The sequence below is a fragment of the Strix aluco genome, chromosome 15, assembly GCF_031877795.1.
Source record: "Strix aluco isolate bStrAlu1 chromosome 15, bStrAlu1.hap1, whole genome shotgun sequence".
NCBI lineage: Eukaryota > Metazoa > Chordata > Aves > Strigiformes > Strigidae > Strix > Strix aluco.
In genome coordinates this window covers 9,733,515-9,757,498 of record NC_133945.1, presented here as the reverse complement: position 1 = coordinate 9,757,498, position 23,984 = coordinate 9,733,515, and the positions used below count along the sequence as shown (strand labels likewise).

Genomic DNA, 23,984 nt, shown 5'->3' with positions numbered 1-23,984 from the left:
AAGCTTGATGTAGCTGAGGACCTAACATTTCCAGTTATTAGTAAAAAGGACAAAGGACACTCTATGAATTGTCTCAGATTGTGTACCTGCCAATGTAATTGATTAGGCATTAATAGTTAACACAAGAAACAATTAAGACTTGTGACAAAACTCTGCCAGATGTGACCTTTTGAAGTACAAGCGAGGAAAGGTTAATGACATTCCTAAGAACTGGAGCTGGAGTTCTGGCAGAATTAGTTGCTGCCAGGATGGCAATGCCACGAGGCAGGGGTAGCGATGACTCTCCAAAGGTCAATGGCTCTGCACTGCTGTACAAGATACCATGACACACAAGTGAGTCCAACAGCGGGGACTGGCACTGGAAAGGAAGCAAGTATAGCTTCCACAGCTATTATCAGATGCTACACAGCAGAAGAGGAATCTCCAACAGGTGTTGCCAACTCAACAGGCTTAATTATCTTCTCTTGCTGAGCTTAAAATACATAAGCACAAACTCTAGCTGTGTCTCCCCTTCCACTTCCCATCAGTTCTAATGCCTAAGTCTGCTACTGAAATGCTACAGATGAATGAGTAGGAATTTTTATACAGGTTAATGTTTTATCAGCCTTCCATTCCTGGACACGCTCGGGAAGGATTGATTCAGACCAGAACTAGAGAGGTGGGAGATACATTAAGATTACAGAACAAGATTTTATTGCATGACAGCTGTAGTTTCATGCAGTCCATGCTGTAATTTATTCAAAAAGCAGCCCTCTTGCAGAAAATTCTTGAATAAAGCAAGAAATGTCACTCTAGACTCTGTTGAAAGAGAAAAACCCATGAAGAACAGTATAACAAGTCAAGTTTTAATAGATTTATAAAATTCATATATACAAAACAGTAAACTAAGTCACCAAAGCTATAAAATACACTTTTTACACATCACAATATAATTTTATCTAGTACACAGTTTTCATAAATTGAAACTATTACAGCAAGTAGCTGCTTCTATCATGAATGCTGTTTTGGTGCTAGAAAGACACTTATGTGAGCAGTCTGGAACTGTGCTTTTACTTTATGCATTTTTCACCTTCTTTTAGTTTGTCACTGTTTTTAAAGTACTTTCTTGTGAATTGTTAGAAAATTAAGGCTAAACTCAGGCCTTTCTTGCCCAATGCAGTGAACTGGTTTAAGAAAAGAATGATATTGCATAGTATGTGTGTTACAATGCATAGGCACCAGAGAGCAAGTAAATTGCAGAATAAAAGATAACATTAATTGGCTTCCTAGCTACATGATTGTGTCACAAGATAACTTTGTGTTTTGTCAGTTTTTCATATATATTGATTCCATAAACAAGACAACTCATCACAAGAGCAATAAATACTAGCCATTTTGTTAAGTGGAGTCTCACTTTTTAACGTGCATCATCAATTCAAGCTCATTACACATTCCAGGTAGCAAAACCTGTTCACTGTAAAAACGTTCATTATCCTAAAGAGAGTTAATGGCTTCAATGCAAGTGGGAGTCTGAACACATGTTTCCAAACCTAAGTCCACCAACCACGCTTTCCAAGTCTCATGAGCCACTCAAGTATCATTTCTCTTCCACATCCCCCTTCTCCCTGCTATCTTCTCTCAGCTTTTGTGCCCAACCACCTGCACACAAGCTCAGCACAAGAGATTGATGGGAAGTATTAGCTGAGAAGCAGTGCTATTCAAAATCTCTTACTTCCCTCATAAGATGCTCTCTCAGGTCCTACTTATCCAAAGTTTTGCTCTCCATCAGTTGTAGTTTTTATTCAAATAATGGAAACAGTCTCTTACCTAGCCATTCCCCTGGAATACTACTCACGCTCTGGTATCTTGAAGAAAGTTTAAGTAGCTGTTAGAAAGGAGTAAGATGCACTGTCTGGCCAGAGATCTGTGTACTGTATTTTAGCAGAAATTGAGTTTTAGCACCCAGTTATGAACAGATGAAGAGATTTACAATGGAAGGGTGTGCAGCTGCAGCAGTGCCAGCCTTGCCAGCCTGCTGCTGTTAATTCACAGCCAATAGCTGTCTGGGGTCACTCAAAGCTTTTGGGGTCAATGCAGATGGCATTTCACTTCAATACAGTCAGTCTTCAAGCACCATCAGCTTTTGGGATCTGTTTAGAAAATAGCTCCCCTCTCTTGCTCCCTTCCAACATACTTTGGCTTTTTTAGCAGAATGCCCACCTTGGAAATCAGTGCTGCTCTTTTTTTAAATCCGACTGATTATTTTCACGTCGGACAGAAGATGACCTTCGGACATATGCCAAGAGCTAAGTTGTGATACAGTTCATCAAGCCAGGCACAGAACCACTAAGCACTGACAATCTAGTACCTCCATACTCCCCACTCAATAAGAAAACAAGCATATCGACACATAGACAAACTTCAACACTGCTTTCCAAATGCCATTAGAAAGATAAAAACGTCAAGAATCAAGCTCAACTGTCCAACCACCAAGATGAGCAAAGAGACAGCATCACCTGGTTATCAGAGCAGCAGTTTCAGCTCCAAATATCCTGGCTTTACTCACTTCCACCTATGTAAAAAAAGATTAGTGTTAAAACAAAGTGCCCACTTCACAGCACAAAGCAGAGATCACCCCAGCTAATTACAAAACAGGTAATATTAAAAAGCACTAGGTCTTGTATTGTCTTGCCAATTACTTCCTCACTAGGCTACAGTCCTCATCTAGAGGTGTGTGGAGTCAATACTAATTCAGGCCAAGTCTTGCCCAGACCATGCCAGTCTTCCCGATCCATAATGGATGCTCCCTAGAAATCTGTTAAAAAGTCATTTACAAAAGTAGGCACAGATGTTTTATAGCTGCTACTGAAACACCCTACCCACCACTTTGTGTTACAGAATTAATAAAGAGTGTACTGAGGTAAAGAGTTGGCAGTGCTATATTAAAACCCCTGACTACACCATGTGATTTTATACTAGAAAAATGATATAGAAGAGAGGCTACTACTAGACTTACAGGAATCGATATAGAGATCAGTGTTTGGTTACATGACAAGCTGCACTGTATGGAGGTGTTATTGCATATCGTGTTTGTGTCTCAAGCTGGCATGCATCAAATTGTCTATCAACCCAGTAAGTTCTCCTGAAAATTCAATGACCCAAGTCAGGTGTCAAAACTCACTATTTGAAAACCAGAGGGGACTTTTACAGAAATCCTGTAGTTCCATGCAGCAGAATGTTTTTTTTCTAGAACTAAAAGGTATATACGTAGAAGAGACTCCAAAACATAAAGTTAATACCCACAAAGACAACCATCTAAAGGTAAAGGGCTTGTTTTCTAAAATGATATGCTGTGGAAGGTAGTTGTCTGTTGCTAAAGAAAGCTGCTAGTTTCTTCAGTGGTTCCACGTCAATTCTTTTAAATTCTCTAATTCTACAATTCTTTGCAGATTACAGTAGCCAGGACTGGTGAATACCCAAGGGGGGATGGAAACATGGAGATGGGGGGATGACAGACAGGATGGGACACGTTTTTCAAATGCACCGTTTTTCATATCAAAAACTACTTCTGCTGTCCTAGTGGAATTACATTTTTGTCTGCAGTGCCACATACAGATGAGCTCTTCCTACTCCATTTTACTAGTTTTTTTGCCATTAGTTTCTCCACTCTGTCTGCTTGGCTGAGGTTCAGGCTTTAGGTGGCTCAGAAAGCCTGTAAACAGTCATCTTCAGGAGCTTCTTCATGCTTGTAACATGCCTAGTTCTAGGTTTTACACAGCAGTATTTTTAAAAAAAGAATATATTATCAAGTTAACTAGTCAAATAGTCTATGCTGCTATATTAAATAAGATCATTTCTTTGTATAAAACTGGAAGCATCTTTGAGTTGTACTGTAAAGTTGAGTGGCCAGTAATTTCCATTCCATAATGGATATTAATTCATTTTTAAGATTAAGAGCTATTTAATTCCTTCAAAGTGACAACTGCCTATTAAATATGTCACTTCCAGAAAACTATTCTTCCTTTTTAAATCCAATTCACCATGTCAGCTCATAATGTCATCTAAGAATTGTTCAGAGAATGACAGCACTGCCATCTGAAGGAATGGTACTGACTGACACGCTCTATTAGTTTAAAACCTGTTTTGAGGACAACAAATACAAAGGAGTGTTTGATAAATGACTCCCATTTAGTTAGTTTTTCTACTTAAACTGCAAGATTACCTAAGTCTCTCCTGCAAGCACATGCTGCAAACACTTCACTTCCTCTCTTTGTCCCTGCAAGAGACAACTCATTTGCAACACACCATCATTGGTCACTGACCTGCGGGTGTCAGAGGAGAGACAGCAAAAGGCTGTTGGTTTTTTTTTTTTTTTTTCTTCTTCTTCTTCTTTTAAATGTAGTTGTTCAAGGCCTTCTTCTGATTACCATCCTGCCTGTGACCCATTTCCTGACTAGCCAAATGAACAATAAGCCTATAAATTTAACAAAACCCGATGTTCTCTCCAGCTGTGTTTACCTGCAAAGTTCTCCAGGATGTCACTTAAAATAAAGTTTTCTATTTGTTTCTTGTGAAAGGACTAAGCAACTGACCAAGCTTGTCCTGAGATGTTTCTGAGATCTAACCTACCTAAGTTCTGCTTTAGTAATTAACTGATTTACCATAAGATGAGTTTCTGACTTTACTATACTACAACTTCCCTTGGAAAAAAAACCAAACGCAAACACAAAGCTCCTCAGTTGTGGCAAGAAGTGGAGTGTATTTTGCAGAGAAAGCTGCCACTTAAAAAAAAAAGTCCTTTTTAGTCATGGGCCAGATCCTTTGCAAACTTGAGAAGCCCTTCACTTTTGCAAGAAGTTTCCTGATCTTGGGTTCCTGGTGTGAACCATCACTATGAAAGTTTGACAGAACACAGAGCCTAGAGCCAAACTGATGATCTGCAACCTGCAGCATCACACTTAAGCCAACTTTATCAATAAAAAGAAGAAAGGCAATAATGGGCCTGAGGTGACCAAACTGGTTCCCTAAAATTCTGATTTAGTGTGCAAAACTGCCATATCATACAAAAAAAGATATGCTTGAGAGCTCAATATGAGATATCTCATGCTGTTTCTTTTCCAGGTGCAGATTAAGTTACTTAAAATATAAGTTGCATTATTAGCTCTGAACAGAGTTTTAAATCTGTAAGGTGACTAAGGATACAAAACCATGGATGAGCATGAAGAGATAAGCAGAACAGGAAATTCCATGCTATGACTCCCAGGTAAAACTACAGTAGATTCAGACATAAAACTGAGGTAATTCTTGAGAAAAAAAATACAGTTGAAAAGGAATGTTTAACTCATTTGAGAAAACAGGCGTAATATTAACCCATCTAGAAATTTAGAGAAAGAATAAAGCTCAGAGCAAACTAGGAAATAAAGCCAAGTCAACCCAGAAGTCAGGTCAACCCACAATGGCTTCCTCTTCCCCAGTGTCTTGTGTGAAGTGGAAACTACTACGAAGAACTCCAAGAGTATCTGAAAGCTTTGAAAACAGTCTTAGTCTTCAGCCAAATGGGCTAGCTTAGAGAAACAAACCTTATATGATGAGTAAACTTGTTTGCATCGTTCTGTGTTGAAACATTTACCTTTTCAAATGTAATAATCTTAAGAGTTTCCCCCCCCCGTCTGAATATTAGAGTCACATAACATTTTTCCCCTTCAAGGTTAAAAATGAATAAATATTTAAAAGAGAGTTGGTCCTGGCAAAAATAAGACTTGTTACAAGGAATCTAATTCCTGTTTAAGTTTGCTCAAATTTAAGTTAGACTTTCCCATCTGCAACTTTTCAGTTGCTTCTTACCTCGATACTGCGCGCATTACATAGCACTGAAATAGCCACATCTTTTCCGCTCTGAAGACTGCGCAAAGAAAGCCAAGAGACTGCCACATTAGGAAACTATACAAAAATACTGATATGAACATCTGCAAGCTTCAGAGAGGAAGAAAAACTCCAGATTTTATCCAAATTAACATGAAAGGACAACGGAACAGGACTTTTTTTTTTTTTTTGACCACATTTCCCATGGGATTACCAGCTGAAGTAAAACGTTGCTTGTTTTGACATGCCATTACAGGCTTAAAGGGGAAAAGAACTCCAGGGAATCTGCTGGCTTTTTACAGGTACAAACAGCCCTTCAGGTTTTATTCTTGGATAAAAACTATGACAAAAATGGCACAGTAAACTATGTTTGAAAATTACCTAAAGGATAGTACTACAATGTTGATATAAAAGGCAGATCTTCAGTTTGTTCATGTAGCCCACTGTAGTAGAAAAGATCAGATATGTCTGTACACAAAAAAGGCACCTGACAGTTAGTTACAGAGATTGAGAGCTAGAAAATTAACAGTTCATATCAACATTATTCATAGCCTCTTGCAATTTTATGCACAAACCACTGCCCAAAATGGGCCACTCCAACCTTGACTATACTCAGAATTACATGTGCATTACTACAGGCTAAAGATCCCATTAAGACACAGATTAAAGGCTAATTCTACAGCAAGGTCTTGCTGTCCAAACATCAGTGCAGCTGTAAAACTGGGATCTCTAGGGTGTTCAGTTTTCCTATCATGTCAGCTGTTGGGAACTAAACAAGCAGCTGCTGCACTACCAAAACCTTTATTTAAGAGTTTAATCAGCATTCAAACTTTTGAATATAGATAAAGCCCTCTCATGCAAGACTCTGAACCTTCACAAATACTGCCAACTGCAGGTGTAAGAACAGCGCTGAATTTCCATGAAGTACATCTCACTCGAGCACCCACTGTGCAGATACGTGGTCAGGTGCTCTAGCACAGGCTGCTTCACCAAGGAAATCAGTTTTCCCATGATGTAACACCCTTCACACATAGTGCAAAATAAACCCTTCTCCGTATCAGTGAGGCCTTAACTTCCCATCCAATTTACTCCAAACAGGTTTCCTTATACAGTTTTAGACTTTTGCCTCAAGAAACTCATGCAAAACCTTCACACAAGAGCTGTGCATCCACCTTGATAAGTGGATTCCAGACCCTTGGCAAAGCTGAACACGCACACAAGATCTGGTTATAGTCCTAAGGGTTAAGAACAGAACTTCCATTAACATTCTCCAATACAGCTGCCAATCTCATTACGTTTAGATTAGTTTGATCAAATCAGCATCTCCAAACTACAAAAAAAGGCAGTTTGTATGACTAGTGTCTCTGAAGAATGAGCATATTCATTTAAAACAACATGTCTTCCATACACGGTTTGTCAGATTTCTTTTTTCCTAAGAAGGCAGAAGGTGGTTGTGTTATTCAGCATTCCAAACTAGGTACAGAACCTACAACGGCCATGTTTCAGTAGTGTTTCTAGTCCAAATGATTCAGTAGCTAACATCAACATTTGACTCCTTCGGCCTATAGCTCCTCTGTTTGGACTGGCTAGTTTACAGCATTCCTGAGCCAAGTAATTAGCATGGGTCCTACACCACATGCAAGGGTCATAAAGAAAGGATAAAAACTTTGACCTAACCCTCCGGCAAATTTTAACAGAACATCAGCTGCTCTCCTTCACTGCAACATAATATCCTTCAGATTCTCTTGAAGGATCGTGTCCTTCACGGCATGAAACACAAAGCGGATGTTTTCAGTGTCTATGGCAGTGGTGAAGTGATGGAAGAGCGGCTTACTACGGTTTCTCCTCTTTCTGTCAAAGCACTGCACCAGATAACGTTGAACATCTTCTAGCCTGTGAGGGTCGCCTTTGAAGTCCGAGAAATACTTCTTAATGCTGACAGTCTTTACCTTCTCTACAAGAAGATCCATCTTGTTGAGGAATAGGATAATAGAAACATTAAAGAAAAGCTTGTTATTGACTATTGTCTCAAAGATATTCATGGACTCCACAAGTCTATTTGTGCGCCTGTCTTCCATGAGAACCTGATCATATTCACTGGAGGAGACCATAAACAAAATTGAAGTTATTCCATCAAAGCACTGGAACCACTTTTGACGCTGAGATCTCTGTCCACCTACATCCACCATCTTGAAAGGTATTTTTTTAATGATGAAATCATGCTCTACTATCCCCTTGGTGGCTTTTCTAGCCAGCAAAATATCTTGTTTGCTGGGGAAATAATTCTGTAAAAGAAAGGAGAAAAGTGTCAGGAAAAGTCCTTCAAAAATGCTGCCTAATGCCAGAATATTGAGGCAATGGGAAAAAAAATAATCAACAAGAGCCATGTTTTTTTAATTATTAAGTGAAAAATGAATACTCAACTTTGAAATAGTGAACTGTTGACTATTTATCTCAACACGTTGGTAAACAGCTACAGAAGATCTCAAGACATATGAGAATAAAAACATAGGACTAATGAAGTCGTTCACATTTTTACCCTTCAAGTCTGATTTTCAGGCTGAAGTCTATTTTTTTCATTATGAAATTATCAGCTACAGTGTTACTGCCATTTAGGTAGTGTTCAGTAAAGCAGATCATCTTTGAGTGTCATCACTGAAAGGTTTTTTTTTTTTAAGTGTAGTTTTTCACAGTTCATTACTCTTACAAAGGACATCTTGCAAGCTTTAGTGGAAATACTTCTTCCAGGTTCACACTCCATGACCAGCGAATACAGCAACATGTTCTACTGCCGGTTGTGGCCCAGCCCACCACTGTAGAGAGATTTGTTCTTCAGAAGCTTATCACTGTTACTATTTAGGAAAATCATGTCCCTTCTTTCTCCTCCAAGTCACCTGACATGTTCTCATTACAGATTTTGAATCCTACAAGTGCTAGTACTCTTTTTTTAATTCGGTAAGGTTTCATTCTGCTACCTTAAATAGCGCCAGCCATCATATCATCATGAAAAGTGAATGAGATCCAGAAAGTGTGTAGAAGGACTGAGAAAATACGTGCATAAACACAACTTCCATAAACAATGCTTCTTGTCTGCCAAAACCAAAATTAAGCAAATACTAAGCTTCAGTTTCATAAGGCTGGAGTTTACTATTTCTAGAGAAAGAACACTGAAGTTATTTAATGCATTATTATTTAAAAAAAAAACCAAAAACAAAGAACCCCCCCAAAGCATTAATCACAGCACACCCAGGCTTCCATTATCTCTCTGAGCTCTTCTGGTTCAGAAAGAGAAAGTATGTCTTACCAGCTGACCGATCCGATCCAGGTTATCCAGGAAGTATTTCACTGATTCACCCTGTGGAAAGGGAAAGAAATGGGAACTAAGCTTGTTTCCAGGATAGCAAATCCAACTGATCTATAGCCTTTTCACTTTTCAACATGCACTGAGGTCTAACAGGGCAGTATCACGAGTGGAAGCTTGGACAACATCCTGATATGCTTCAGCAGCTGGAACAACAGAAGAACTACATAGCTTATTTCACATAAAATGCTGATAATGAAGTGGAGCTGCCATAATGCACTACTGACACAATAGGTAAGCTAATATTTCCTCTAAAAGCAATTCTCTGTTAGTTCTAGAAAAATCTGCATAAAGATTTAGTTCTAGAAAAGATCTGAATAGATGCTCAAATCTATCTAGTAAATCTTTACAATGAAAAGGAAGTGTTATTAAAATCAGTCCTTTGGATTAAAGAATTAGTTTTTTTCCCCTTGTATGATGAATGCAGTTAATGGACACTGGGTGGGAGTAAAAATGAAACAAGTTTATAAGAAACTGGTATATTTTGTTTAAAATTCGTAACAATGAACAAAAACATATCCTAGACTGGTTGGCATATCTTTAGAAAAGTGAAAGATTTAAGTCACTCACAATTCACGATAATTTAAGCTAGACTTGCTTGTTAAAAAAAAGGAACATTCTGAAGGACCTTCTCATCTACAGATAGTTTCCCTTTTAGGCTCAAGAGTTTTAATAATGGATTTGTTCATACTATACAAAAATCCTTTAGCAGTTATACTGAAAAGAATATAGGCAATGGTTACAAAGAAAATTTATTCTTGTGTGAAAATCTGTAAGAGGTTTTGTGTGGATTTTTTGTTTGTTTGGATTTTTTGTGGTTGGTTTTTTTTTTTTTTTTTTTTTTTTTTAAAACACAAGCTTGCCCATCTATCACACTCAAATCAAGTGTCACTTTGCATTAGTGGGTACAATAAGCCCTGCACATACTTTTTAGAAGTAATAAAATTATTTCTATATAGACGCAGACTTCACTTCTGGACTGAAACTCCCTTTGGCAGAAGCCCATTCTCCTTCAAACCGTGCCCTTTCATTTCTACAGATGAAGATGATCTGTTCAGTAAGAAAGTATTATTTGTTGTTTAGGACACTGTCTTGCAGTTGTAGCCATATCATAAGAATGATGAAATTGAAAATCCTGCTGCCTTTTAATAATTCGAGGCAGCAAAACACATTACACGTATCACAGATGAGGACCATGTCATTACTGACCAAACTGTCAGTAGGTGCTGTCACCAAGTCACTAATTCAAAATGAGAATATTCTCAAAATACTGGCTCAGATTCCAACAGCAAAAGAAATTCTTAAACCATACATTCTCCTCTACACCAGAGCCTTGAGATAGCAAGGGAATAGAATTATTCCCCTCCAGTACAACTGTAAACAGATGCCACCACAACAGTTCATTTTGAAGACTCAGACTGGAGATCAGAGGATTCAGTGTACTGTACAAGTACATACTTTCAGCATAAGGCATAGGCAAAAAGGACCCGTAGCTTACTATTTCCTAATATCTAAAAATGGAAGTGTCTTTTCATAAAGGAGAGAGAACCCACATTTGAAAAAACTACCATGTATCGCAAAAGATTTACAGAGGATCACTAGCAGAAAAAAATTACTTTTTTGGGGGGGGTGGGAAGTTTCCAAAGAACAATTGCTCTAAGAGCTTCCTTACAATCATGAATTTTCATAAGGTGAAAGTAATTTCCTGTATTTTTTGGCACTCTGTTGGACCAGAAGAGATATCACAGACCACATGAATAAGAGAAAAGGTCTTCCTGTACAGTCTTAGTCATATTTAGGAGATGTGAGAGCCCAAAAAGAAAAAGGTCACTGAAGCTACAAAAAACCCTTCTCTATCTATTGTGCTTTGTCCTACACAATGCCTTTAGATGTGCAGCAAGACTGCGAACGGGCCATCTCTGATACAACTTGTTCCTGTTTTCTATCCAGTTGCTTTTAGAGTCCTTGCCTTGTCCATACACCCTCCCACGCTGAGAGCAGGAAACAGCTGTACGCACGTAACCTGCTGGGACACACAAGCAAGTTTACCTGATTTACAGCTTCTGCCTCCTCCGTTTCCTCCCCCACGCATCAATCAGTTTAACATTTTGCACATTTATAAGACGGTAAGAAAATAATCTGATTAATGAAAAAAATACACATTCAGTTCTGCAGTGATTTAGGGAAACTAGGCTCCTCTAGTTTCTTATACAGCTCTTTGTAACACTGCAATCAAGCCAAATTACTCATTCTGGGAAATTTTAAGCAGTAATTGCAAAACACTTGGATAGCTGGGTAACCAAGTCAGGTTGCTGGAACAGGTGTGAACACCATATGCATGGTCTGACAGATCTGAAGGTGTCTGAATATTCTCATCTAGCACAGAATTCAAAGACATCCAGTACTTGAGTCAAAATAGCTGTTTCCAGACAAAACAATAAATCCCCAACAAGCTCCAGAGGGTTTGAAGTTAAGAAAAGCTCAAAACATTAAAGCACACAAACCTGAAAGAAGAAACTTCCCCTCTTGACAAAAAAAATCCCAAATCAACCCAACAACCCCCAAACCCACACTACACACTCAAGCCCCCCTACTTTAAAGATGATTCCCTGATTAAGTCTTGTGTTATGGCTTATGGAAGTGTGGATTCAGTTCCTGCTCCAACGACTTCTTGAGTAACCTTGCTCTACGTCTTGCTCTGACTCATGGAAAACTTGTTTGCTTCTGGGAAGCACATGGGGCATTTCAGTCCATCCAGCAGGCAGCACAGAACAACTGCAGGCAGCACCAACTGACTTGAATAACTTGAAATGTATTTAAATGAGGAAAATATGGAAACTCCAGGTACTAATATTGTGTCGTATTAGTATTTTTAATTAGAACAATTGTATTAACTGAACATTCCTTTATCTTTAACTTTTTTCCTTGTCATCCAGGGAAAAATAGACAGCAATATTAATTAGATCTAGAAGCCACATTTATTTAGCTTTATATCAAGCTGCACTTGAATGCAATTTTGAATTCCACTGATAAACTATTATTTATGCAAAGCTACTTCATGCTTTGGGTATTATACACACAAATATACGTGTGTATATATACGTATGTGTATAAAAAATACACACAAAGAGTTTATGAATTGTTCATCAAGGTAGGTTTTCCATTCGAGGCAAATTTCCAAAATAAAAAAGTATCAGCTGCCCTTCTCACGTTGAACTATTTTTTTCTCTTGAAGACACTGACCATAAATAAGCTGGTTTGGCTTTTTCAGCATAAATTTTTAGTGTTTCTCCAAAGTCACCTAACAATCCAAAAGCTGGCTTAGCACTTCAAATGCTCTCCTTTTCCAGATCTTAGCCAGTTATTTCTGGTTCACTAGCATGACTAGCAGCATCAAATATTTGTAACCGATTCATCAGATATTAAAAATACCTTTACGCAGATTGACAACTTCAATCACACTATTTTAATGGTTCTACTGAAAAAAAAAGAAGTTTTCTGAACACCGCAATCTATTTTGCACTATGCTTGCAAGCAGCAAAACAGAAATGAAAGCCATCAAAATTATTTATACTATATTTAAATACCTAAAGATAATCACAGTGTGTTCACTTAAAAAAAAAAAAAAAAACAAACAAAAAAGGTCCAGGTCAGACATGTCAATCTTTTACAAGCTGATGTATCAAAAACCCCCCTGTGTCAGCTCAAGAAACTTCCTCAGATCAACTACATTCACAGAAGATTGTTGAGCTTCTGTCTTTTCAGATTTAAGAAGACTCAAATCTTCTTTTATTTCCCTGTTAGTACACTATTTCCTTTTAAAAATACTCTAACAATATTTATTAATAATATTCTTAAAATCTGGAATACATTATTTCACTTCAGCTGGCACAGTACTTGGATACAAAGCACCATTCTGTCACAGTCACAGCAAAGTCTGTCAGTGAAGCATGTTCGTACTGACTTTTTAAAATTATTTTTAACTACTAATAGTCTATTAATATATTTCACATTTGAAAGTTATATCAGCAAAGTCTGAGATGACCATCATCTATTTTGCTGTTGATACAAACCAATTAGTCTTTTTCTTATCCTCCTTGATAAGAAATCAAGATGTCAAAATGCTGTATTCCATCCATGCCCTGCGTTTTCTGGGACAGTGGTAGGGGAGGGAAGAGCAACCTCCAAGTTACGAATTTTACATAATTCAGACACTTCTTTTAAGTACACCAGAGCATAGTATAGACCATTAGTCTTCCTTAACTTCTTGCTCACCACACAAGAGTTACCACAAACGCTTGGATGATTCATTCTCTCACTGCTAATCTCTTCTCCCTCTGCAATACATATCCTCTGAGTAACAGCTTTGCCAACTGGGACCAAGTGAAGGAATAAGAGATGCTGTTCCCATTGTTCAGTAGGATGAGTCACTGCACATCTGGGAACTGGGGGAATCAAGAAACACAAACAGAAGGCCTAAAATGAGCCCACAAGTTCCACAATGCAGCATCACTATTGGATTATTTTTTTTAAACTGTCCTATGTGCTGTATAAAGTTTGGTGAAGCCAGGGAAAATAGTACAATTTGCTTAAAAACTGACTGGTGGAAGAGAAAGGGAGGAAAGGTAAAATGTAAACATATACTCTTGCTTCCTGAAATAGTGCTCTACAACTCATCTTCTATATGCTAGATTATTTTGAACACAACATTCTCAAGGGGCAAAAGCCACAAAATTAACAAATTTTTATTCTATATATTTTGTACTATATGAGTGTCACCTTAACACTTGCTCCAAAGAAGTCATCACAAAAATAACTAATTGAATTTAACATCTCTGTTCCTTCAGGCTAGGTTCATAGCCCGTAAGAAATCTCTCCACAGAAATATTACAACTAATCTGGCATCACTGCCTTTGCCACTGATAGACTCATTGCAGAAGGCAAGCAGAAAACACTTGGGCAGAGTTCTCAAGCAGTATTCATTTCATGAAAATAAATGCACAACAGATACGTAGATTGTTTTAAAATACCCATAGAAACTCAGTAATAAGAAGTGTTCTGCAAGGCTAGAATTTATCAACTTGTCACTTTAACTCTCAGCCAGTTATTCAAAGTGACAGTTGGTGAGATCAGAAATGACAGTGAAACATCCTATTGTCCAGTTCCCTAAAATACAGACTCATTTCAAACTTTTCCTTCTGAAAAGCAGTTCCTCTAAATTCTGCTCTGAACTAAAAGACTTGAAAGGGGATCCTTTGTTCCAAATTGGCTTTTTTCCTTTCCTCGTCCCAAGGCCTTTTTGACATAATATTAATTTAGCCTTTCCTGATCATTCTGTCTCTGGCTGCTAAATTTAGAGGGCACAGTTTAAGGTAGATCTGTCAGTCTTAGCTTGTTTCAGATGATGAATTAAACCACACAGGAAGGAAATGTTATACTTCAAGGAAGCATATAATACAGATCTAAAGATTCCCACAAATACAGCAAAACACACGGAGAAGCGGATACTGTCACTAACTACCACAAACTGCAGCTGAATCTGTAAGTTGAAAGCAACAGTGATACACATAAAAGAACGAGGGTCTCTGTATCCCACCCTCCATTCAGGAGTTGTAAAACATTCCGCAGCAGGGCTGAGAAACAGAAGAAATCCAAGAGACCCCAGAAAGAAGTTTGGGAATCTCCCAGCCTTTAACCTCCGAGATCTCAGATACAGGAATGGGATGGACTTCAAGCACTGACACACAATTTCATCTGAAGTTGGCCTTTATATAAGGTACTACTCCATTTGGAATGCCAGAGATACATACTGACAGAAGGCAACACCGATGCTAACTTTCAGTGGTAACTTGCAAGTGAAATCTATTTTTCAGACAAATTCCCAGACCTCACGTTTCCTGGGTTGTTGATCATCTGTTGATTGTAAGGGGTTTAAATGTTACAATTTCAGATGTTTCATAAAAGCAAGATCTCCAAAGCAGAGGCCCAAGGGATGAGCAAGGTTACAAGCAAAGAAGGAGGATAAAATAACTAGGAGACTGGCATTTGAAAGATGTTAGAGACATTAGATCAACTAAATTTTTGGGTACTGAGATTAGAACCCAAAACCTCATCAGCAGGGACACAGGAAACGCTTTTCTTAGCGAGACCTACAGAACACAACAAGCAGGTTAACATCCTGCCACCATAATATATATATCCTTTGGAAGTGAGCACGCAGACACGGCTCCAGGTTCCACACCTTGGCTTTGTTCAAGAGAAGTAGTAGTCCTTTACAAACCCCGAAGACCCATGGTTAAAATTCTTATGAGGGACAACTATAAACAACTTCCCCTCCCCAAACCTGCAGGCTCTCCCAACAGATTACTTCTAAATCTGCACTTCTATTCAGCCTCACTGGAAACAGGGCATGGATTTACTACAGCCAAAAGTGTGTTCTCTTCTCTGTGACAGCTGATGAATTAAGTATTATTTTCCAAGGAGATAAGCAAGTCTGTGCTTGTTAAGAATTCACTCAGAAGGATGCTGAAGTAACCTAAATTACCCTGAAATGCTGATGCCCATTCTACGCTGTAATTCTGTTCTACAGATATTCTACATCCTGTCTGAACACTGAAATTTATTGACACAAGACAAACATTAATTTTTCACTTAATCACCAGTTCCAAGGCAGAGACTAACCACTTCTCCATATTTAAGCCATACAGAATTCTATCAAATCTCTTTAGTGTTATTTAACTTCCTCCTTAACAACAGACGGAGCCACTGGCTCCCATCCAGCAACTCCAGTGCTTATCCAAGTTGCTGCTATCTGTACCCTACAAACATACCAACTACAAAAAATAACGTTTGGTTCCAAGCTTCTTCTAAAAACTACCTCTTCTTTCTACTGCATAGTCGTACAGTGTCAAAGTTTGAAAATACTTTAAAAATTCATTGTTTGTCACCTTGGTACAAACAGACAATGCAAAAACCTGTTTTTCCAAGTCAGGATGGCTTTCTATAAACTTATCCTACATGACACACTGGCCACACGGTATGCTTTACAGCACGTGGGTAAAAAAAATAGGTGATACATATTTATTTATTTTTCCCCCCAAAATCTAGGCTAATCTGAGCTCACACATCAGTGATAAGATTTGTGGATCCCTGTAACTGAGAGAAATTCTAGCCTTAGAGCTAAGAAACACTCAACAGGAGCAGAGTTCTTGTGGTGAAGGGCAACTCCTACGTGTGTTAGCTTTTCCCAGCAATTAAATACAGCAACTCTTCTGAAAGTGCTGCAAGGAAAAAAAATTTTTTTCCTGAAATTCTAGGTGTTTCTACAGCAACAGGATGTACATGAGATTAATTACTCTTGATACAATGTTAATAATTCTGTCCCTTTGTCTCCAATATGCACACTAGCAACATTGCCTCAAGGAGGAAAGGAATGTTCTGTTAACAGACAAAGGCAGGCTCATCCTACACTATAAGCTTCAAGAAACATTAACAAAAATCCCTATTGCTTTGATTTTACTCCTACTTACCGTCTCTTCATCACTGCTATTCCTGCTTAACAGATTTGCAATGACTGGAAGAAAAGCAGGTGGAAACAGAAGAGAAGAGAGTACTGGCCACAAACAAAACACAAAGATGCACAGTGCAATACAAATGGGTTAAATTATTGCCCTTTAAAAAAATAATTCTAAAAAAATCCTTAGCCAGACTTGCACATCCGATACAGTGATTTAGCATTTCCTAGCCTTCACTGACTAGCAGCTAGCAAGATTCAAGGAGTAGATGCAAGGGGATATATACCCAATTCATGTGGAAGAATCGTCGTTATGTTGAAATGACACAAAAAAGTCTGATTACTGTACCCAACATCAGCAGCGCGCCCAGCTCGCACACACTCATCCTGGTGCGAGTGGACGACAGACTTAGTCATAAGCATCCCATGAAAGGATTCCTTCCTGTTTCCCTGCCAACTGTCTAAGCGAATTCATTGTCTACAACTGCTGCCAGAACCCTTTCATCTCAAACACCGGAGGTTCTCCGTGAAGTTGAACTAAAACACGCCAGCTCAACTTCTCATTCCAAGCACAGTCGGCTGAAACGCACAAGAGAAGGCAACTGAAAGCAGCAATCTTGACACAGTTAGAAAGGTCCTGAGCTGTAAATGGAATGATGGATCCAACATTCTGGCCAATCACTAGCAAATTATCCCATTTATTCTCAGTGGGCAGCTGCCATGCAAAAAAAGAGGGCATTTCCAACTAATGCATCAGTATTTAGAAGCAACTGGATGTTTTTACAAATCACCAGAAACTATGCACAATCACTTTATTATGTGACCCTAGTCCGACGCTTTGTTTTCAGCAGCTCAGTATGCAAACCTGAAGCTGGCTTTGTTTACAGAAGACATCTGCGGAACTAGAATAGACATTGACAAAAAAAAAATTACCTTATGAATTAATCTAGTCAGCAGTGCTGACTATCTGATCAAGACTAAATCACAAGTTTACCAGTGAGTTTCCCTTTCAAATCTTATCAGATCAAGGGATGGGAAATAAATATCTTGGATCTCGTGGGCTGAAAAAACAGCTAACACCAGCCATGAGAGAATGTTGAGCTTGGACTTTTCCATGGCAGGTGGCCAGCTGGAAAGCTAAGCAACTTCAATGCATTTACAACAGGCATAACCTTGAGTATCTCACAGAATGATGTTTCCTACTCCACTTCTACACCAAAGCACTTCTTGCAGTGTGCCCTAATGCTCCACTTTCTGTGGAAACATCAGCTCAGACACATTTTACTGAAATTTGTTTACATCTGTTGTTAAGATGACTGTAAGGATTGAAAAGAGTCATTTATCCCTCACAATTTATTTTTAAAAAAATTTTCTCATTTTTTCTGTATCTATACAACCAACACATTTTTAGATGCAACGTAGACTAAAACCATGGTGTTGCTAGATTCAGGAAGCTGTGCAGTATTTGGAAAGTTAGGTTTCAGGTGGAAATCACACTGAGTTAAAGTGCAACTTAGGTCTTAGTTGCACTTGGGTGTGCTATTTAACAGTTTGATTCCTATAAACCAAGTGTGTAGGCAGCAGAGTGCAGAAAAAAAAAATCTCACCTTGCTTACATTACAGAAGTTTTTCACCATGCCTATTACCTCAGCACTCAGCAGACTTAACTACAGAGAACATAAGGCTTACAAGTCTGAGGGATTCCTCAAGACAGTTTGTGTGTCTGATTTTCAGAAATCATTTGCCCTAGAAAAAAAAAAATCCTTCTTTTTCAGTCATAGCTTGGCATTTATTAATTCTAAAAGACTGACCAACTTTGAACTATGGAGTGTACCACTTCTGCCAGCTGTTAGTATGCTGGCTTTCCCAGTGAATTCTCAAATCAGTTGAATTTCATGATATATACTAGCTCGCTCTCAGCACTGAGAAGCTGCTCAACATCTCATGTTCACCCACTTACACCGAAATTGGTATTGCCTTCTATAAAGTCTGACCTTTACATGCACCTGTAAATCTCCTAGATCACTAGTGGTCAAGTTGTCTCCGGTCATATGCCAAGAACATTTATTTCATTAGTTCACAGCTGTACTTCAGGTCTGTGAGAGAGGGTTTCACCCAAGAAGTGATTGCCCTCCCTATAACCTCATCTCTCCTGCTCCAGTACTGTGACAACACTGCATATTGAGTTCATCTGACAAGTGATAGTGAACCTCAAACAACCTTTGGTGATCTGAAATAAACTTCAGTTCCTGTTCACAAAGTGATCAGGTTTTCTCTGTGATTTGATTTATAGTATGATTTATCTTAAAACACTTTTCATTTATTCACATGCAGTCACAACAGACCAATTTTTCCAAATATTCTCTCCCCTACTGAAGGTTGTTTCACCATGAGGAGAAGGGGAGGTCCTTCCAAATTTGCACTTAAACTTCAGCACCATTGATATTTTAGTATGAAGATTTCAAGTAACCTAAACTTCTTTTTATTTCATTTTAGAATTTGTTCCCTTTCAAAACATTCAGGATTGTTTTTTCTGCATTTTTCAATTCAATCCATTCTACCACACAATTCACATCATTACTTTCACTTACAAAACAAAAATTGGAATGGATTTATGAAAATTAAAGCTGTTCAGGTACTGATTCACTAAAGGATCAAACATCCCTAAGCAAAGACTCACAAGGTGAGATGGGTTTGGTAACTGCATGAACAACAGCTGTAATAATGTGCAACTCCATCCTATTTTCATGTGCATCTACAGCAGAATCCTTTGACGCAGTTCTCAATCATTATAAAGCTACTATCTTGAAGCTCAGGCTTATTAGAAATGACTTACCATGGAGGAAAAGCCCACAAGTAACATTTGAGTCTTGTATCAAATGGAAAGCTTTATTTTTATTCAGCCTCACTTGCATCCGCTTTATATAAACTAAGCGCTATATGCATCTGAAAACAAACCTAAAGGTGAAATAAGCAATTTGAAATAAGTGACAGCTTCCACCCTTAAGGCCTCATCTACACATGTATATTAATCAAGCCACAGTGGAAACTGAAGTGAGTTTAACAAACTTCTACAAGCTGTTGAGCAGACTAGCCTATAAAAAAAATAATTAAAGCTCCAGTCACATCCTACTGAAGTACAGAGGGGGAAACAGTCCAGCCATGCAGATGGCCATCTGAACTCCTTGCAACCTAGAATGCATGTGCTGGACTGGGAGAAGACAGAAAAAGAGGATATAGTAGGTGCTTCTTTTGCCTCCTGCCCACATCTAGCATCATTACTGATTCAGTACTGTACTCCAACCAGACTGAAACCAGATAGATCAAAGTTTTAAATACACAGAATTCAGAGATGGAATTAAATGGGAAAGAATTCCACCAATAAACCACTATTTTTTTCAGTTTGAGATTTTACTGAGTTTTCCAAAGTAGAATAAAGTGAATATCAAGGAAAGCAAGTCAAATTAAGAGGCTTTGGGGGCAGGGTGGAGAGCAGACCTTCTAAGGACAAACACCAACAGTTTGTTCAGGAGGAAAGCCAAGTGAAGCACAAGTCTGCCACAGTCTGAGCTGCAGGAATCTGTGTTGTATACAGAGGAGACGTTTGAAAGGTGTCAATAAATTACTTTTCTGAGCAACATGTTTTCCACTTTCTCAAACAGAAAATCTTGCATGATATTTCCAAGAAGTTTTCCTCTCCTCCCCCAAATATTAAGTCAATAATAGGGCAAAATAGGTTTACTCCACAGACCTGCTTTAAGTATAGCTGCAAACTAATGAGAAGGCAGAGACCAGGCTGCCTTCTGCTTTTGTAACAGAAAGCCTTCCCAGCTAGTGCAGGTTCAGAAATAGGAGAAGCAGAGTACTCTTCTTTGAGAAGACAACAGCTCCACTCCTTCCATTACTGTTCAATTATCAGCTGGTCAGTTGCGGCAGTACAGAACCTCAACAGATTTTCTGGAACAGTATCATGTTCAGGCATCCTTAAGTCATCTAATCTATGAAAACCTCCACTGTTGCACAGCTATCATTTCACATAAATTCAAAAGTCAAAAACTGTGTTTCTTCCCACCCACTGCTCACCATCTCCTCCTCTACACTCAATACCTGTGAAATGGAACCTTGACTTTGACCAGTATGCAAACACTCCAGATACCCGGTAACTTGGAATACAAACATTTTAAAATCTGAAGAGCATCCTCAAGGTACAGGCATTTTATTTTAGCATCAGGAAAGATTTATGGAGGAAAGGAACCATTGCTTGGAAGAAGGATCAGTGAGATATAGACACTGCCATCATTCCTTGGCAAGCACCAGGTTAAGGTGACTCGTGATTGCCTGCGATGTCAGCTGCTTGTTCCACCAATGCCACAGCAGGTCACTACCTTGGCTGCACTTACAATCAGTCATAGGGTTGCACTCTGCCTCAGATGAGCTTCCCAATTTACACCAGAGCTTCCAAAAAACACTTGTGCCAACATAAGCAAGAGCACAGTGCAAAGCAAAACTCCCTAAACCACCATTTCCTATTGCTCACCGTGATTACTCTATCACAGGACTACAGCTCAAGTTAAGTTCTACCCTTGCACAACACATTGAGTAAAACACTCAGTGTTTTAAGGCAGAGCAGGCTTGTTTGGGAGACAGCAGGAGCAGGGGAAGATAATAGAAGAAAAGTAGGTTAAAGAAAATTACAGTCTTTTCAAGAAGTCATTGCAAAAGGATCAAGATTTGGATAACTAGGAAGAAGACAACATAGCCAACTGAGCAAGTTGTCACTACCTATTCTTCCTGCATTTTCCCTTTCAGCTTTCTGCCAGGTCCTGTCTTTTAAAGAACAGAGGCTCATTAAACGTAATTCAGTCAGTGTGACAAGTTACAAACAACTTCAAATATTTGTTCTCTCAGGTATAAAAATCTAGAAGATATGCCAGTAAGACTTCCTCATAAAAACAGACCTAGTTTTTAATGTTTTGCTTATTTGTTCATCTGTGCTTACTACTTGTTCTTGATCCTACCTAGCTTACTATAAACTAGGTTGTTCATGAAAGCCTGAAAGCATTCATTACCCATTATCCTATTAAAATCAGTGGACCCTTTGAAAAAATCCAAGCCGTAACCTCTTACTGTTTCTCCTAAGGGAAATTTTAGAGAATTTTTAACGACACAGATCACCCTTGCTCACTCTCTCAATTCTAGGTGGAGAGGAGGAGATCCAGTAACAATATGAAAGAATGCTGAATTACTACAGAGAACATACAAATGAGGTGCAAAAGGCTGACTTGTAAAACTGGAACTTTCTGAAGTGCATCATCAGCACTGCTCTTCTGAGCAGAGTGAGCCATGTCAGGGAGATAGGCTTAATAAAACTATTCACCTCTTCTTTTGCAGTGCCTTTTTTTTTTTGGTCCTAATTTCCTGAAACCAGCTATAGGGTCAGAGAACTGCCAATATAGCACACAGCAAGTAGCAGGAGCCCTCTCTTTTCTTTTACACAGCTAAGCCAGTCCTTGCTGGGTCTTCAAATAGTACACGTAGCTTTGATACACCAAAAACTTTGAAAACCCATATCATGGGAACACAAATATAAGTCTCCATTTCAGTTACATCTTTGAGATTCAAAGGTTGAAACCAGTCTGACAAGTGGAGCCCTTCCACTAGAAACAATATTCTTTGTTTTTAGACTTCAGTGTAAACAGCTAAATATTAACATATCTGTCTCTGCATAATGCAGGTATTTTGTTGCAACTAGAATAAAAATTGTCCTTGTGCTACCACGGTTTTAACTTACGCATGTACTCATTACTTAATATATGAGCTCTCTCTTGCTTCCATCAAATTTCAGTAGGAACTCTTTATTAGACTCCCTTAATCGTACAAAGAGAGCACCTTTAAATGTACTTAACTTGCTCAGATTTCTGGAATACATTCTCATTACTGGGAATCTCTACGGAGATACTAGCTGCCAATTTTGAAATCTCTTGAATTAGAGATCCATTAGAAACTTTCTGAACATGAAATTAAATAGCACAATCAAAAGCTAAAGGCTGCTCACTGGGTTGGGTTTGTCTCTGCCCAGAACTTTCCTGCACACTAGAAAGGGATAAAGAGATTACTCCAGTGGTTTTTAGCTGCAGTTGGGTACTGGCTCAGACAGCCTGAACTGAAAGTTTCCTTCCTTGTTTCTCACAGCATGTGCCAGCATTTCTTGATGGGAATGCAAAGATTAATTACAGCTGTACTTGCTCTGAACAAATCCTTATATTCAATACAGTTCTGCAAGATTTAGGGTAGCACTAATTAGGGCTTAGAACAACAATCCTGCAAGGACAGACACACTGAGTATTTTTTCTAATTATTTTATGCGTAATAAAATTAAAGCTTCTTTCCAGAAGCAGGGTGGCATTTATTCTCAAGAGTTGGGAGCCAAAAGGACTTTTCCAGTCTAAGAACATTAGATTTTGTGTTTCAGTGCTATTGCTGAAGGTAAGACACCAAACTGTAACCGCTACCACACGCATACAGAGAGAGTCAAGGATGAGTACAGTACTTATTCTGTAAATCTTTTGGGACACCCAGACAGTTCTCTAACGGACTCAATTACTAAGAGGTAAAGACAAAAAAAGTTTGTCCTTAATAAAATACACATGAGTAAAAAGAAGTCTTTCAACCAGAAAAATGGCAATCATCAGGCAAGATGCAAATTCTCATAATGAATTTTCAACATGGGAGCTGTATCTGTGAAGTTGTTTCTCTCATTCACCTTAACCACACCAAAAATACAGTCAGGATTTATTGGCATCCGAGGACCAAAAGCAAAAACTCCTACAGGCAGCCTTACACAGTACCATAAAAATACAAGGCCTTTTAATCTACCTCCAAGAACCTAAAAGTTAAAAAGTAGGACCACACAAAGTCTGTATTTCAACCTTTTGGTAGCCACAGACAGCAGGGCATTAATGCACTCTACATTTTACAGACTTTAGAAGTGATTTTACCCGAAGTTTTTGATCTTTAAATAAATAAGAAAAAAATGAAAAATTGTAGAGTGCTGGGAATTCACTATACAGAGTACTAGAACAGCCAGTAGCACAGCTCTTTTTGTTCAGCGTCTCAGTTCCCATATGGTAGGCATATCAATTTCTTGTTATCCACTTATTTATTATGTATGATCTGCTCATTACTTTCCAACTTATCCTCCCAATTCCATGCAGGCTACATTTCATCCAGCTGTTGCATTTTGTCATAACCTAAGGCCAGGAGCAATTC

At 38.5% G+C, this 23,984-nt stretch overlaps 1 protein-coding gene across 1 annotated transcript in view; it reads right to left on the bottom strand.

Annotated features, from left to right (window-relative positions):
• Positions 1 to 824: 824 nt before the first annotated feature.
• Positions 825 to 23,984, bottom strand: part of GNA12 (G protein subunit alpha 12) — a 44,465-nt gene continuing 21,305 nt past the window's right edge. Inside the window, exons 3-4 of the mRNA XM_074840534.1 lie at positions 9,146 to 9,196; positions 825 to 8,126 (exon numbers count right to left, since the gene is read on the bottom strand). Coding sequence (XP_074696635.1) covers positions 7,557 to 8,126; positions 9,146 to 9,196 — 621 coding nt within the window. The 3' untranslated portion in view covers positions 825 to 7,556. The remainder of the gene's footprint in view (positions 8,127 to 9,145; positions 9,197 to 23,984) is intronic.